This window comes from Desmodus rotundus, chromosome 1 (assembly GCF_022682495.2).
Source record: "Desmodus rotundus isolate HL8 chromosome 1, HLdesRot8A.1, whole genome shotgun sequence".
NCBI lineage: Eukaryota > Metazoa > Chordata > Mammalia > Chiroptera > Phyllostomidae > Desmodus > Desmodus rotundus.
The window spans coordinates 12772656-12791047 of NC_071387.1; the positions used below are offsets into that span (position 1 = coordinate 12772656).

General features: G+C 42.9%; 1 protein-coding gene across 2 annotated transcripts in view; it reads left to right on the forward strand.

Annotated features, from left to right (window-relative positions):
* BRINP1 (BMP/retinoic acid inducible neural specific 1) overlaps positions 1-18392 on the forward strand; it is a 172545-nt gene that overhangs the window by 103794 nt on the left and 50359 nt on the right. For both annotated transcript variants that reach the window (XM_045196858.2, XM_024562278.3), the window contains exons 3-5: positions 5307-5497; positions 13300-13469; positions 16426-16531. In XM_045196858.2, coding sequence (XP_045052793.1) covers positions 5307-5497; positions 13300-13469; positions 16426-16531 — 467 coding nt within the window. The remainder of the gene's footprint in view (positions 1-5306; positions 5498-13299; positions 13470-16425; positions 16532-18392) is intronic.

The following is an 18392-nucleotide window of genomic DNA, read 5'->3' on the forward strand; positions in this document are numbered from 1 at the left end:
CAGGAAATATTCAAAGTCATGAAAAGCAAGGACCTACATCCAAGATTACTCTATCCAGCAAAGCTATCATTTAGAATGGAAGGGCAGATAAAGTGCTTCCCAGATAAGGTCAAGTTTAAGGAGTTCATCATCACCAAGCCCTTATTATATGAAATGCTAAAGGGACTTATCTAAGAAAAAGAAGACGATCAAAACTATGAACAGTAAAATAACAAATGCACAACTATCAACAACTGAACCTAAAAAACAAAAACAAAAACAAAAGCAAACTAAGCAAACAACTAGAACAGGAACAGAATCACAGAAATGGAGATCACATGGAGAGTTATCAGCAGGAAGGGGGAAGTGGGGGAAACAGTACAGGGAATAAGTAGCATAAAAGGTAGGTACAAAGTAGACAGGGGGAGGTTAAAAATAGTATGGGAAATGGAGAAGCTAAAGAACTTATATGTACGACCCATGGACATGAACTAAGTGGGGGGATGCTGGAGGGAATAGAGGTACTGGGCAGAAGAGGAGAAGGGGGAAGAAAAACAAACAGGACAACTATAGTAGCATAATCAATAAAATACACTTAAAAACCTTCTTTGGACTTTCTGTATTACTTAGAATTTAAAAATACACATTTGTACCAAATCTAACATAGTCTTTTGAGATCTTTTGATTCCATAATTTGAGGGATTTTTCTCTATCACCCTTTCTTTCATCTCATGTCCTCTACTCATCTAGACCTGCCTCCTTGGTGCCCCCCAAACCTAGTGAACCCATTTCTACCTCAAGACCTTGGCACCTGCTGTTTATTCTTCCTAGATCACTCTTCTGCCCAGTGTCTCCATGGCCTCTTATTCATCTCCTTCAAGTCTCTCCTTAAATGTCATTAGATCAGGAAGGCTTTTTCTGACCATCTATATAAACCCACCCCTGGACATCTCAACCTTCTTCCTCTGTTTTATTTGTCTTCATAACATGTACCTCCCTCTGACATGTTACACATTTGTCTCTGGTATCTGTCCACACTCACCTGCACGCTCACTCCTTGAAAGCAGGACTTTAATTTGTTTACTGCTGCATCCTCAGATCTGGAAGAATAGCAGGTACCCACATTTTGAAAACATAAGTCAATTGTTTCCATTCTGATGTTGTTTAATTTTATTTCTGAATAGATCTGGGTACTGTAAAGCCCTTTTGCATAAGTGTATTTTGATAAAGAGTATAAAATTGTAGAATTCTGTGACTGTTACAGTCTTTGCTCTAATACCCCTATGACTGTCACAGAGTTACATGAACTCATTCTTTGAAAGGTTTTAGTCTGGGTTTTTGGCCAATAAGAACAGAGTTTATAGACTGAAATGTAATGACCAAGCTTGGCACATGAAGGCCTTTGTCCTGTGATCCCTGAAAACCTGTCTGCCTCTTCCTCTTACCATTTTATAATCCATGCACACGCACTCACACATGACTGCTGTCCACACATATGCATCCCTCACTCTCCAACTGCCTTATCTGCTCTCATGCCCTTCCATTTCTGCACATACAGCTTTTTCCTCCTGAAACATTCTTGCCCAAATCCTGCATTCCCTTCAAGATTCAACTTGTACAGGAGAATTCTCTGACACCTCTACTCTCACCCCAGCCCCCGCTTCAGACTCTGTCAAGGACCCTCCTGTCTGATCGCTTGTGACTAAAATGACCAGTGAAAATAGCACACCATAGCTAAATAGCTTTCCTAAACATCCGCTTTCTCCCAATCAGATGGAATTCCTTAGGATTGGGAACTCTGTTCATGATGTTGAACATACAGTGTCTGGCTCAGGGCCAGCTTCGTGACAACACGCCCCAGTGACTGAGCTCTTCCCAAGAGCCTGGCGCCGCGCTCAGCAGGCCATATGCATCCCTTCTCTTAGGCCTTGTGTCCACCCTGCCAGGGAGGAACCGGGAACCCCGCATCAGCTTCCCTAGTCTTTTCAAGGGAGCAACCCAGACAGCAGGCCCTGGGGGTGGAGCTGGTGAGCATCAGGAAGACTAGGGAGGCCGTTCAAACAAACAAACAGAAATTGTGTCATGGGCTCATCATTTGGGGGGTGTGTGGCATTATTTCCTTGTATCAGTACTGGTTCTACTATGGTTTTTATATTCTACCTCTCAGTATCTACATTAAAAGAGTGATTTAAGAATCAGCATACTAGTTTTCTAGTTTTAGCTCTTCCACTAACTAGTTGTATGACTTTTGATGTTACTTAACTTCTCTGTGCATTAGTTTTGAGGAATGTAGACATATTCACATAAAAACATAGTAGCCCAAGGTCATAAGTTATAAGTAAAAATAATACATATGTGATATAGTGGTATAAATATAATATACAACATATAAAACTATATATTTGTCTTTTATACTATATATACCTAGTAAATATATGTATGTTTCTATGCATATATATAATTCCATAACTCATATGCATATAATTTAATAAATTTCAGGGACAGTCTGATGCGGAAAGACTCCATTTGCTCAGAAATATCTGATGATTCTCTTTGCTCTCATTGTTCATCTGATGCTGAGTAACAAATTGCTGCACAACAGTGGTTTAATACAACAGTATTTACCGTCTTTCAGTTTCTGTGGGCCAGGAACTGGGTGTGGCTTAGCTGGGTGCTTTCTCTCACCAGGCTGTGGTCATTTCAGGGCTCCAGTGGGAAAAGCCTGCTTTTCGGCTCATACCCAGGGTTACTGTTAAAACTCGGTGCCTTGTGAGTCCCAGTTCCTCAGAAGCTGTTGACCAGAGCCTTCCCTGTGGACCTTTCCACAGAACATCTCACAAAATGGCAGTGGAGCGGGGAGAGAAAGAGAAAGAGAGAGAAGTTGCCATATTTTAGAACCTAATCATGAAGTAACATTTCATCACCTTCCGATTCTATTCTTTAGAAGCAAGTTACTGGGTCCACTCCTGCCCACACTCAATAGGAGAGGATTACATGGGGGTGTGAACACCAGGGGGCTGGGATCACTGGGATTCGTGCCCGAGCTACCTGCCACACTACCCTCTCCCCATATCTGGTCACTCTCTTGCCCCATCTTGTCTCCTTCCACACCCACTTCTTCTCACACTCCTATCCTGTTCAGCTCTTCTCACAATGCATTGTGTATCTCCCTCACTCACTCTGTTCCTGCCCTTTCCCTCATGTGCATAGTTGTGCATGTGTTAACGATATTTCCATTTATCTAAGCCCCACGTGAACTTCAGAACTATAGTTCAGCTATGACCTCCTCTCTGAAGCATTGCCCAGAGACCTGAGAAGTCTCTGTCCATTCTTCTCTATCCTGTAGTCCTTGATTTGCAATAAGTTGGAAATTTCTCTTCCCTGCCAAACTCTAGGCTTCTTAAGGACATGAGACTATGACATGTCCACCCCCCTTTTGTAGACACGATACTTTGTGCCTGCAAAGTTTCACTGAGTGCAGAAGATTGACTTAAGTACCTATGTGTGAGGTACTCAGCTCTACTTTATTTAGAATTTGAACTACGTCATGAATTACGGACAGAGATTCCTTAAGCAGACAGATCACAAGCTCTGAGACTTGGAAATGTGTTCTGGTGTGAAAGCTTTCTTCAGACCCAGTTTCCTCTGAGTCAAGAGTCAGACTCCACCCCTGAATTATCTGGGCATATCTCAGTGGGATTCCCATCCTGTTCTGCCTCTTCTTGCTCCATGCCCCATCCTTCATTTGTCTCCCATCTTGTGGCAGGAGAGAGAGACCTTTTCATTAAACTCTGGTTCCTGTCATTTATCTAGGCTGAACACACATTCCTCTTGGCTGGTCTGTTTTTCTCAAGGGACCTGGAGCTTGTAACTCAGACAGTTTGGAGAGCTGGTTGTTCCTGGGGAGATTTGTCTTCGGTAGGAAGGAGATCATTACCAAAGCAAAGATAACCTCAGCCAAAGCCCTTTAAATTTCTACTGGTATTCAGTGTGCATGCTCCTTGTTCATTATCCATGAACCTTTAATGATTTACATGTCTGGGAATTTGTGAGGAAATAAAGTTATAAAACTATCTTTCACACTGAATTAGTGCCTGGCAGGTTCCAAAGGCATTCTCACACTCCGTGTTTCTTTTTTAATATTTTTTATTGTTATTCTATTACAGTAGTCTGAATTTTTTTTCCTTTGCCCTCCTCTGCCCATCCCACCCCCAACTCCCACAGTCAGTTCTCACACTGTTGTCCATGTCTGTGGGTCACACTCTATGTTTCATGGAACTGGTGCTCCAACAATAGGAAATAGATAACACCAATTGGATTTTGTAGAGAAGGAAAGGCAGGTCCAGAGAAGTGGCATGCTCTACCTAAGATCACAGCACATAGTTTTCAAGAGCCAGAGTGAGAGTCTGAGTTGGACTCTCAAGTTCAATGCTCTCTGATCTTGATCCATTCTATCATCAGTGAAAGGAAGAATGGAAATCCCCCCGCACAATCTTCAGAACACAGCTTAATTTCTTCCAAATTACAGTTGCTCAATGAATTCACATTAATTGTTTGAATTAAACTGAGCTCTGGGCTTATTATTTGGTTTTCCAGTTGTCTTAGAATAGGTCTCAATTTGCTCTGTGCCTTAGCTCTTGTCCATTGTTACATAGCCTGCCTCCCTCTGTCCCTCCCTTCTTTCCTTTCATCCCTTATCTATTTATTTGTCCAGATAGCCTTCTTATGAATCCTACCATGTAACATGCACCATGTATGTGGGAAGATTCCACCTCTATGGTATTGTTCCAGTCTAGTACAGGGGTGTCAAACTCATTTTCACTGGGGGCCACACCAGCCTTGTGGTTGCCTTCAAAGGGCTGAGTGTAATTTTAGGACTGTATAAATGTAACTACTCCTAAACAGTTAAGCGAGAGCTCGGCTTTGCAGCTGGGTGGAAACAAGGTGCTGGGCCAGATAAAAGCAAGATGGAGGGCCGGATTCGGCCCGTGGGCCTTGTGTTTGCCACCTATGTTCTAGTGAAGGAGATGGATAAGCACCTAGACAACAGTGATTTTTGGTATCCCTGATGATCTGTGAGCATCATGAGAACACACCCGTGTCTCTCTGGTTTACCAAAGTATCCCAGTGATAAGAAGTGTGTTCAATAAGTATTTGTTGGCTGAAGACTTTGAGAGCCCCGGCTCTAAGTATCACTTAACAAATATTAAAAATAATTATAGTCAGTCTCTCACCTACAGAGGGATACTCACATGGGATGGTTGGGTAGACTTTGGCTTGGGGCAGAGGTATTAAGTTAAAGAGTCTCACTCATCTCTCCTGCCCAGGGAGTTTGCCCGTTGGAAGGTGAGGAACACAGCCATCGAGAGGAGAGACTTGGTCCGTCATCCAGTGCCCCTCATGCCGGAGTTTCAAAGGAGCATCCGCCTGCTTGGCAGGAGACCCACCACTCAGCAGTTCATCGACACCATCATCAAAAAGTACGGCACCCACCTCCTCATTTCTGCCACCTTGGGAGGTAGGTCAGCAGCCCCTGGGCCATAGCCTTGTCGTGACTTTGGGTCTGGGATGGAGGGGAGGGTGCCCTCTGGGATGCCCTGGGATCAGAGCTGAAATAATACATCTCTGCCCTGGCACATCACTCAAAAGTGTAATTGCCAGATAAGCCAAACTGCCTTGGTTCTTGTGATCATATCAAAGCAGTGGATTCTGTTTTCTGGGACGGTCTAACTTGACAGTTCACTGTCTTTTGTGGAAACACAGCTTCATCTTGGAATTAGCTTGGTTTGTTGGGAAGGCTTAATTTGGTTATTGCCTTATTGCCTTTTGGAATGTAGTCGGATCTGGGGAAATAATTAAAATTCAGATGTTGTTTAGAGAAATTTTTTTTTTGTTAATGTAAGTCTGCTTTAGGGACTCATAACTTGAGTTTAGCATTTTACAAAGGGAGTATCATTTGTATCTTTGGTGGGCTTGGAATAGGTAGTAGGAAGCAGACCCACTGCTCCTCCACCCTCCTCAGCCTTGTCCATCCCTCCTCCCATGAGGTCCAGTCAGTCTGTAAGGGAGTAAGGAGAGAGGGGAGGATAAAAGGGAAATAAGGAAATGCAAAAGAGGGGAGGAATGGTAGAGACTAGTGCATTTAGGTGCTTATGGGTCTTGTGGGCATGCATCACTTTATATTTTAAGCTACAATCCCTCAGTTATCAATTTTCTGCCACAAAGATGGGGTTCACTAAAGGTTGAGGAAACCCCTTTGGTGGTGGAGCGCCATGCCACTTACTCAGAGAGCTGCCTTTGGATAATGGCCTATAGCAGCTAAACAAGAGTGGTGTATTGACGGAGGCAGGCTGGGTAGGCTGGGGTGTAACTATTTGTACCAGCTGATCTTCTCCCTCAGGGGAGGAGTGAGCCCCACAAGTTGGACTGGTTCATACACACTTTAGGGAGGAAGTAGCTGTTCAGCTCGACAGGAGTTGCCCAGGTGGAAGGCAGGTGTGAAGCTTTCTAGGCTGAGCACGCAGTGTGTGTATGTGTTGAGGAAGATCGGATTACGAATTTGGTGATGTGAGGAATGTGGATTGGTTTGGCAAGTGTACTCTTCGTTACAAGAATAGCCACTACTTATTAAGTATTTGCCCATAGTAGGCATTGCACATTGCCTTTAGTCCTCAAAAACTGCGTGTTCAGTCAAACTATCTGTATTTCATAGATAAGAAAGCTGAGACTTAGAAGCATTATGGCGAGCAAATGACAAAGCTGTTTTGTGTGTGTGTGTGTGTGTGTGTGTGTGTGTGTGTGTGTGTGTTTAAATCAATTTAGGTCTTTCAGTCCACAAAGCCTGCGTTAGTTTTTGACCCAGCACTGGCCATGTCTTTCACCAGCTGATTCATCCACCGACCCACCCATTCCCCACAACAACCAACCAGCATATGTTTGTTGCGTGCTGCTAGGCAGAGATTAGGTGAAGTCAGGCTTCGAATGTTAAATCATGTTGCATAAATTTTATTCCCTTGTAAAATGAAAGTGAAATCACTTCCACACTGAGTGTTGCATTAACCTGTACGCTTTTCTGTGAACTTCTCTCACTTCTCATTTTACCTGAAAAAAAAATTATTGTGACCAATTCAGTTCTTCCATTAGAGGCTGTGTTCTGTCCGAGTCTCTGGAAATCCCAAATAACTAAGACCTTTGTTTTGCAGTGAAATATATTTTTAATTTCTCCAAGGCAAGGTGGTGAATTATTCACAGAGCCTTGTTCCTCTCCTGTTTCCACAGCACAACATTTTAAAATATGCAGAGCTTCAGACTGAGCTCTGGTTTTGGACAGCAGGCCCTCGATGTTCCCTCAATATGGAAGAGTGGGGAGGGGGAGAGGAAAAGATCGACTGTTGATTGAGCACAATGTGCCAGAAACCCAGTGGGGTCCTTCTCATGTTATCATTTCATTTATTCATTCATTCATTCATGGAAAAATATTTCTGAAGGGCCTCCTCATGCAATGGGAGAGAAGGGAGGTGGTAAGTTGTAGTGAACGAGAGGTCAGGCTCTGGAGTTGGATTGGCTGGGTTCCAACCCTGCCTCCTGCTCCTCCTCAGATTCGTGTCACCTTGCCCAGTCCCTCTTCCTCTAAGCCTTGGTTTTCCCTCGTGTAACTAGAAATAACTATAGTACTTAATTCATATTGTGAGGATTAAATAAAATGATGCATCGAAAGTATTCAGTGTGGTCCTAACTGGTGTGGCTCAGTGGATTGAGCACCAGCCTGTGAATGGAAAAGTCACTGGTTTGATCCCAGGTCAGGGCACGTGCCTGCATTGCAGGCCGGGTCTCCAGTTGGAGGCATAGGAAAGGCAACTGATGGATGTTTCTCACACGTCTGTTTTTCTCTTCCTCTCTTTTCTATCCCTTCCCCTCTCTCTAAAAAATAAACAAATCTATTTAAGTGTTCAGTGCAGTGTTTTGAACCTAACAGACTTTTGGTGTTGTTGCTATTGTTATTATTAATATTATTATTGCTGTCATTTGATGGGGCTAAGGAACTTGGGGACTCAGGATTAAAGCCCATCCCTACCACTCACTGGATGAATGGGAGATATTGAGGAATTAATTTTCCTGTCTGGGTATGAGTTTTCCGGTCTAAATAGAAGGAGGTGTATAAAATTTTATTCTCTATAATTTTTCCTGAGAAGAACACTGTATTTATTTAGGAGAAACACTTTGATAAGCTGTTTGAGGTGTCAAGCGAGTTCCTAAGGGCATACTCAGACAACGGCGACGATCCGTAAACTGTCACATGTGGGACAAGCAAATGCACTCGGATGGCTCCTGAGGGAGAGGGAAGTGGAAGAAAATGGAGTGAGAAAGAACAAGTGGAGGCAGTGGGAGGGCTGACAACTGAGACGTATCCATGGGATGCTCAGCTTTTCAGTGAAGTCTCTTCAACTCCTAACATGCTTGGTATGTGATTTTCTTATAGAAGGGGGTGAAGAGAAAATTTTGGGGTCTAGGTTGACACACAGGAATATGTTTCCCTTACTCCCTCGGAAGATTATATTTTGACCCAAAGAAAACCTTGGAGCCCAGATAGCTGTGTGATGTGTATGATTAAGCTTACATGCATACATAGACAGAGGTATGCAAATGTATGTACTTGGACATATGTTAACCCATACGTACACATAGATGCACACTCAGTATACACACACTTGTCATTGGACACATGCATATGGATGCGATGCCCACATATATGGGTATATGTGAGCTTGCACATGTGTGTAAATGTGTGCATATTGCACAAATGTCTTTTTATGCATGAGCCTTCATGTTTTTATACTGTGTGTATGTTTGTGTGCCTACCCATTGTTTTCCACCCTGCATTTTGGGACATCTCCCCTTGCCTAAGAGGAAGGCTGAGAATAAGGTCACAGGGGCTCAGAGGGAAAAGGATGAGGGGTGTCCCAGAAACCTGCAGTCTGGACATCTCCAACCCTCATCTCGCAGCAGTATCCCCTATTGACTCAAAAGGTCAAATGATCAGCTCCCACTTCAGCCTCCACCCCCATGCATCTGGGTCCCACTTTGTTTCCCCCCTGAAAGTCGTGCTGCAGAGAGAGAGAGACAAAGTCCCCTTGAGGACAGAGACCGAGGAAAGGCCTATGTGGGGTGAAGAGGCAATTTGCAGGAATGCCCAGATGGGAAAGCAACTCTAAACAGAACATTCTCTTAATAAACAAGAAATTAAGTCTTAATAATGCAGTGAGAATCCCATTAACCCCTCTTGATCTAAGGTTTGCTGCTGCCAGTTCTCGGTCCAGAGGGAACAGGCTTGTTTCACCTCCTCTTTCACAGGCTCCTTAGAGAGCCTGAGCTGACACTTGGAATATTTATTTCTTCTGCCGCTTGCTTCTAACTTCCAGACTATTCACTTATTTAATCATTTACCTTTCCACCCATCTGTCTATTCCTGTACCCATTCAATCATCTATTCACCCATCCATCCATCCACCCATCCATTTATCCTTCAGATGATAACTGAACATCTGCTCTCAGTCTGACCTAGGAGAAGCAGATTGAGTCCTTGATCATCCCCTACGCCACCACCCACCACTCCTGAACTCAAAGTCTCATTGTATATGAAGTCATTGTTAAGTCAAATCTATTTAGGTTTCTATGGAGATCAAAAGATGCAAGATCATATCCTCTTGGATAACCAATTAAGGCTTCAAGGGAAACTGCAAACATGAGTGTCTTATTCTGAACCCAACTCAGAGGCATAGGAAACCCGGAGATGAATTTTGATGATGCTGAATCTTCTTTTTGGGAGATTGCAGTCTAGTCATTGAGGCAGATATGTCAATCAATAAACACTGTAAGGTTGGATCATTTCTATATTCATTTGTTCATCCAAAAATACTGTGATAATTTGTTAAGCACATAATACATACCCATATTGTGCTAGGTAATAGCAATGAAATAATGGAAGACTCTTTCATACTCCCAGATGTCACAGTGCTTCTCTTCTCATGAAGGAGTCAGCTATTGAACAAGCCAGCACCAGAAAATGTGATAGGTGATGTATCAGAGAAATAAGAGATGGTGGGAGCAGCGGGTTAGAGTTCTTATTCAGTTTAACAGTAGAAGATTCAGGGAAGACTTCTCAGAGAAGGTGTCATCTTAGGTGACCACTGAGGGATGAGTAGAAGTTAGCAAGAGAAAAGCAGAAAAGCAGACTTCAGACAATGAGAGAAACAGGGTGCATTTGTGCAGGGTAGAGCATACCTAGAGAGTGGCAGGGGGCAGCTGGGGAGACAAGACCAGCAGGGCCCTGCGTCCTGCCTCAGCAACAGGGACTCACACGCCCTTCTTCCAGCTGCATCCCACTCTGTGCATCCCCGTGCCTTCGCTGCTCACCTGAGCTATTGAAATGATCCCCATTTGTCTCTCTTTTCCTAGACCTGTGTCATCCAGTAGGAATGAAATGTGTATCACAGTGTGAGCCTCACATGCCATTTTACACTTGCTCACAACCACATTTTTCAAAGTGGAAATAAAAAGGGGAGAATCTATTTAAAAATGTATATCACTTAACAATAGTATCACTTCAACACGTAATCAATAGAATAAACAAATGGATATTTCATTTCTTTTTTTAACATTTCGGGATAGTTGCTGTGTAGCTTACACCTACCACACATCTCAGTTTGGACTGGCCCTGCTTCAGTGCTCAGTAGTCACACTTGGCTGGTGGCTCCCATGTTGGACAGCAGGCACCTAGTCACTTAGTGACTCAAGCATGGGGACAATGTCTTACTCATTTGTCACCCCACTGCCTGCCAAAGTGCTCAGCACATACAAAATGGCCAGTGCCTGCTGAACGAATCTGAATGGACAAACAAGCTCGTGACAGAGGGAGGGAAAGTAACTAGTCTCTCCTGGGGTGAGGGTGGGGTTAGGCAAACCTCACCAGGAAGGTGATGCCTGAGCTGGTTCTCAGGGGTGTCTACAAGTTGGCCAGACCAAGGATAAAGGAGGGGTAGTAAGAGCCGGTGACATGTGAATTGGGCCCAGAAAGCTGGATAGGATGTTAACAGTCAGCCATTTAGGGCAGAGACAGAATGGCATTCCATGCAGAAAGAAAAAAAACAGCCGAGGAAAGCCTGGGAAGAAGATTGGTAAGAGTAAATCATGGGGGCAGAAGAATGGCGTGGGTAGGACAGGGAGAGAGACGACACTGCAGAGATAGACAGAAGGCTGACTGTGGGGACTCGGGCAATGGAACTGTGTTCTAGAAGCTGTCACGAAGGGATCTGAGGCAGAGGAGTTAACCTTCAGGTCAACACTGTACCCACTTCCCCTGATAGCCACTGCCTTTCTGAAAGTAAGTTGTGTTTCTCTTCAACTGAAAAAGCCATCAGCATTCTAAAGAAATTTCAGTTATCTTAGATTTCAGGCTTTGTCCTCAAAAAGTACTGATAGTGTTTGGCCTGGCCTGCGTGGCTCAGTTGGTTGGAGCTTTGTCCCGTAACCAAAAGGTTGTGGGTTCGATTCCCTGTCTGGTCGCAGGTGTGTGTGACTCCTGGTCTGGACATGTATGATCCCAGGTCTGGGTGCTTATGGAAGGCAACCAGTCGATGCTTCTTTCTTGCATTGATGTTCTCTGTCTTCCTTCCTTTCTCCCTTCTTCTCTCTCTAAATGCAATATTAAAAAAAAGTCCTCAGATAAGCATTAAAAAAAAGTATTGATAGTATTTGTTCCTTGACTATCTTATTGTATTGGGTTGATTAGATGTAAAGATAAATCTTGTACAACTAATAGTTTACAGTGATCAAATAACGGTAGTTAGTCTTTCCATTGTGCTCTGTGCCAGTCAGGAGTCAGGTACTTATGTGATTAACTAATGTAACCCCGTGACAACTATACGAGGTAAGTGCAGTTAGCACCCCCGATTTTACAGGTAAAGAAGCTGAAGCGTGGAGAGGGTGAGTAACCCACTCACACAGCTGCGAATTCAAGTCCAGGGCTGCCCCTTTACTACTCTAAGCAATGTTTGATTGCTACAATGCACTAGACACTGGAACAGAGACTTTACATGTATTAATTATTTTTTTCTTCTTAATACCACTGTGGAGTAGGTGCTATTCTACTCCTGAGCTTGTTAATGAATAAACTGAGGAACAGAGACGTTATGAAACATCCCCAAGTTCACCGTTAGCAGAGGGTGAATCCAGATTCATCATGATCGGATCTATTTAGTTGGTGTATCTGGAGCTTCCTGTCTGAAGTTCTGGTGAACCATCTTGTTATGCAAAATAAAAGGCACCCTAAGGTAGCACTGTTATTAATCAATGCATATGCATGTGTTTCTATGGAAAACTTCATGGAGTGAAATGTGTAAGTTTATATATTCATCTCTCTCTGTGTTTCCTCTTCCCCCTCCTATACGGAACTTTGTTTTCATCTCCCCTCTCCCTTAGATATAACATCTTTTCCACTATACTCTCAGAAATACAGTGACTGGTAAACATAGGAATTTAAGAATAGAAAAAGATGAATTAATTGTTTACTGACTATCTACTATATGCTAAGCATTGGGCTTTTTACAGGGGATAAAGAAGAGGCTAATACAGACAGAGGCTGACTTCACAGAGCTGACAGTTTAGATTTTTCTCTAAAATAAGCACATGATTTTTCCTTTCTGGATATCTTTCTCTAAACTAAGTATCTATCATCTATCTATCTATCTATCTATCTATCTATCTATCTATCTATCATCTATCTATCTATCTATCTACTTATCTATCTATCTCTTTAGCCAACCATCTATCTATTCATCCATCCATCTGTCTGTCTTGGAAGGGGTAGCAGAAGAAGAAAGAGAGAAAGGAAAGGAGGAGGAAAAGAGGGAAGAGGAGAGGGGAGAGATGAGAAGAGGAAAAGGAGGAGCTGGATGATGAGGAGGAAACAGAGGAGGAGGAGAAAGGAGGGGAAGGGACTATCTGTGGTAAATTCATCCATTTACAGAAGAGACTGAACCTCAGAAAGAGGAGGTGAGTCTTGAGGTGATGCTAGTGAGAACTATGAAGTGGATTAGTAGGGGCTACACTTGATAACTAGTTTTTCCATGATCCTTGTCTCAGAGGTGCTTGGGTCTTACAGCCACCTGTGGGCTATTTCTCTTTCCTTGTGCACTTGATTTTCAGTGGTGGAAGGAAATTTGGGCAAATTAATGGGAGGTTGGAGGGTGTTTTAGCCTCTGGAGCTGTTCCTCCCACCCCAAAGCTGGACAGGCTGCCTGAGCTTCTTTCCTCTCCATGCAGGGGAGGAGGCCTTGACCATGTACATGGACAAAAGTCGCCTGGACAGGAAGTCAGGGAATGCCACTCAAAGCGTTGAAGCTCTGCACCAGCTTGCATCATCCTACTTTGTTGACCGTGATGGCACCATGAGGAGGCTCCATGAGATCCAGATATCAACTGGAGCAATCAAGGTACAGCTTGAGAGTGGGGTGGGGTGGCAGGTTCCTAAGACAACAGCACTGCAATCCAGGTATTCTGAGAGTTGATGGGCAGATACAATCCCTGGCTTCATACCCATGTGCCTAACAGGATACCCTGCCAACCATTCTGACTGGTGTTGTCAAGTGCCCTGTAATTACGTGAGCACTGTCATTAGTGTGATCATCAGTACTGGTTTACTGGGGCAGCCCGGCTATGGCCACAGCATAATTAGCAGGAATCCTCTCCTGCACTCCTAAAGTTCTGCTGTGTGGATGACTTTCAGGCTCTCTTCTTAAGTGAAAAAACAGGAGCAACAATGGGTACGTGATTTACCCAAAGTCACAGAGCTAGCAGGAGTTAGATTAGTGAATTACAGTAATTTTTTAAGCACCATGTTTTTTTATCCCCTTCCCCCATGTCACAGATGGAAAACTGTAATCCAAGGGTTAAAGACCTTTGCTCAGGATTTCACAGAAAGAAAGAGAGACAGACAGAGAGACAGAGACAGAGAGAGAACCTTCACAGGGACTGGAACTCTCATCTCTAGACCAGGGGTCAGTGAATATGTTCTGTAAAGGGCCAGATAATAAATATTTAAAGCTTTGCAAATCATATGGTCTCTGTTGTACAAATTCATTCTGCTGCTGTTACACAAAAATCATCTTTAGACTATCTGTAAACAAATGGGTGTGGCTGTGTTCCAATAAAATTTTATTTACAAAAACAGATAGTCCCTCCTGCTTATCTACACCAGCGCTAGCCAGTAGACCTTTCCAAGGTGACAGAAATGCCCTATGTCTGTGCTGGCCAAGACAATAGCCACTAGTTATCTGGGGTCATGGAGCCCTTGAAATGTGGCTATTAAGGAACTAAATTTGTGAGTTTATTTCATTTTAATTAATTTTAATTTTAATAGCCACACTAAATAGAGCAGCTGTAGACTTTTAATTAGGTGACTTACAGCACAGGAATGTTAAAAAAATACATTCCATTTTAAATGCAATAAATTCAGGGATCAACTTTATCAAGAGTATAAGGGAAGACATTTTTGATATAATTGATTAGTTCTGAGGGTTTCAATGCAAATTTTTTGCATCTCAATATTTTTACAACCAGATTATATCTGGTTTTTACTTCGCAATCTCCAGACATATTTTTTTTCCTGAATAAAATGCAGACCTAGCCTTATATTAAGACTTTCAAAGATATCTCTAGGGAAAAAGTATATATGTGTTGGCAGGGGGAGAGGAGTGAAGTGGGGAGACTCAGGCAGATGAGTCAGAAATTGACCAAAGCAAGAGAAAAATGTGGGAGGGAGAGAGTTACTGAGGGAGCTAGGAAGAGGAAAATAAATCAGATCAACAAACAAAGAGCCACTTCTCCGAGAAGAATCGCCTGTATTGGGGGGATTATGTTGTTAGGGAACTCAGCACAGGGAGACAGATCTTTATGAAGCCATCAGAGTCCGAGCAAAGCAAAGGCCTGGTTTTTATTACCACCGAACAGTTCTCTCCCCACTGGACGGGACGCAGAATTGAGATATTGAAGCCTGTCACAAGATAATCCTCTTTTGTGCCTCCTGGAAGGGCAGCCTGCCTCCTTCCGAGGCCTTTCTCAGAGAAACCGCACAGAGGCCACTCCAGAAGCCATTCTTACAGGGCACGGCTTTCCACACTCAGTCTGGGACTTTGTTTTTTCTTGACATTTCTTGACTCTCCCTCCAGCCCCAGCTGACTAGCAGGGGCCTCACTGCCAGCTGTGTTAACACGACAGCTGACCCAGGTGGGCAAGTTTTGCCCATGATTTCCTTTTCCTGGGTCGTCACTCATTAACAACTATGTTCTAACAACTATGTTATTATTCTGTTCAAAAAAGAATAAATTATTTGTTAAAACTCCAAAGCTAACAAACAGCCCTCCATTTATTTACCATTTCCTAAGTGCTAACCCCTTCAAACATACAATCCTTTTCCCCACTGAAGTGGGTGAATATTACTAACATTTTATAGATGGGGAATTGCGGCTTGAAAAAGGAAGTTACAGACTGTAGGCTTCTCAGCTGGAGGAAGGCAGAGCTGGCATTTGGAGATCCCTGTGGCTGCTTCCCAAGCCATCACTTCCTATAGCACTCGCTGCTGCGTCTCTGTAGTTGGGTGCAGATCTCACAACATGTCCACAGTGCCTGTGTTAAATAGTGGGAAGTGAAGGCGAACGGGATGAAGAAACCTCTTCTCATACTAAACTAGTCCTGTTTCAGAGTTATCTTTTTGAATAGCCATCCGCCTATTATCCACCACCTCACTCACTCATTCTAAGACGATGTTTTAGAAACCCACACCTTAGGATCAGGACGTTTTGTTCTGTGGTGGTGTCGATTGAGCTCCTTGATGAATTTTTTTTAAAATGAGGATAATTTATTTGTTCTTGCCTAATAATAATGCATATGGACGTGATACAATTTAAGAGACTTTTGGCAGTAAGATGCTCGTTTTTGAGTACACGCCATGTGTCGGGCACCTACACCCATCATGTCTAGTCTCACATCCTCTTTGGAAAGGATCTACTAGCTTCAAGTTAGAAAAGGTAAGTGACTTCCTTAGGTCACAGAGCAAATAAATGGCCCAGCCAGGATTTAACACCGATTCTCTCCTGATTCTAAAGCCCATGCTTTTGAAAGATACTCTCCTATTCACTTATTAGTTCATATAATACTTAATGCAGCTTTGTGAAGTGAGTACCACGAGGAGAACCTGAGTGCTCTGGCTCCAGACTGTCTGCTTGATCAGCATGCTAGCTTGTCGTCTGCTTGGAGACAGCCAGGCCTGGTTCTTGGCCCAGCGCAGACGGCTTTCTCTGCCGGCTTTGCTCTGCTGGGGGCCAATGTTGCAGGGTTTGTCCCATACGAGGATGTCTCTCTCACATCTGCCACCTTTAATGTCCCCTCCAGGTCACAGAGACACGCACCGGGCCTCTGGGCTGTAACAGCTATGACAATCTGGACTCTGTGAGTTCCGTCCTTCTGCAAAGCACCGAGAGCAAACTTCATCTTCAAGGTAGGTGCTGGTGGCGATGGGGTAGGGGTGGGGGGCAGAGGGTGGAGTGGGAGGCATGATATGCAGGGAGAAATAAGTAGATGAAACTCAGGGAAACCAATGAAAACTAAGCCAGTCATGATACAATTACACATTTTTAATATAGACAGGACATTAAATTCATGGTTATTAATTAGTTTTCAGATATCAGGAATGGGAGTGTGAGCTTTATCTGATTATTTTGGTGAAAATATCTAAAAGGTGTTATTTATAGATGCTCCTATATATTATATATTATAGTTTTATGTTATATTGTCTGAATTTTGTACATTATGGTGTTCGATTTTCAATGTATTTTGACAGATGTTACTTGAATTCCAAGAGTGATAGGGCAATTTATGAGATTTTTAGTTCTATGTAATCTTCTTTTCCCTTATCTGTTAATAATTTGTGGTTTTCTGTATACACACACACACACACACACACACACATGTTCATGCATGTGTATGTGCTTTTAGCCGAGCGGACAAATGAGAACACTCAGTGCTGTCGGGGGTGCAGAGAGACATGCTCGGATTGCTAGTGAGAATGGAACAGCGAGAAGGATTAATTTGTTGCTCTGTATAAATATTTGTATCTGTCTAATGTCTGTGGTATACCAGGCCCATGCTAGGTGCTTCATGTGTACTCATGACCTCAGAATAATATACCCTTTAAAATAGTAATTTTACCCTTATTAATTCATCATAAAGTGGAGAGGAGATTGTAGGGGAAAATTAACAAGGCTCTGAGTATAGATAGCGTTGTTTTAAAAAGCATACTTTATAATAACTGAAAAACAATGTAAAAATCTCAGTTTTCCACATGAGGAAGCTAAGTGAATTAATGTAGCATCCATACACCGTAACAGTAGGCAGGTACCAAAATGTTGTTTATAAAAAATTTCCAAGTATGTGTGACAATGGTTTGATATAGTGTTAATTTAAAAATGGATAGTTCCTCATTGAGTGTATGGCATGATGGTACAATAGAATAAAAGAAAATAATATTTCAGGGAAATATGCCGAGATGTTAAAAGAGGTTACCTCTGGATGGTTAGGTTATAGATGATTTACTTGGGGCTTGAGGTGCCTTTTCTAACTTTTCTGATCGTGTATTAACTTTATAGTCAGAAAAAGAAATGACATGCTCTAACTTTAAGCAGACTAAAAATATGACCTTCTAGAAAGGTATATGATAAAGGTGATTGTGAATATCAGTGGGAGGAAAGTTGGGTTGAGATTGGCAGGTAGAGCTAAGCAGAGCTTAATATGACTTTTATATTCTGGTTCCTTGGCAACTGTTTGATTCATGCTCCTGTTACAGAAGATGGTTGGAAAATGGTTCAGGGAGAGCTTGGAAGAGTCACTGGGGAACAATGAATGAAAGTCCTTGGGGAAATTCAGGCCAAGAAAGTGGTTTAGTGTTAAAACAAAACATAACCCTCAGATACAGGAAGAATAACCCTATCTCTTTAGTAGAGAAAAGAGTAGACAGATGAGCTTGGTAATGCCCAGTAGGAAAGGCAGAACTGCCTTGGGTGTGCCAGTGATACTACTTCGTTCCTATGATACCCACAGTGACCTTAAGGTGCCAGCAGGCTTTGAATCCAGGAAGTTGGGCTCCGTCTGCATTGATCACCCTGCTGTGCTGTTAGAGGAGGAGAGACCTGGGAGTGATAATTGGAATATATTTAGAATGGATCCACAGGATGTTACTAGGAAGTTATTAAGGTCAAGGGGACATTTAGAGAGGCTGATTTACCATGAAGCTAATGAAGCTTGAGGTCCAGGGTTCCCTCACCTTTTAAGTCCTCAGACTTTCTCATTCTAAATCTGCACTT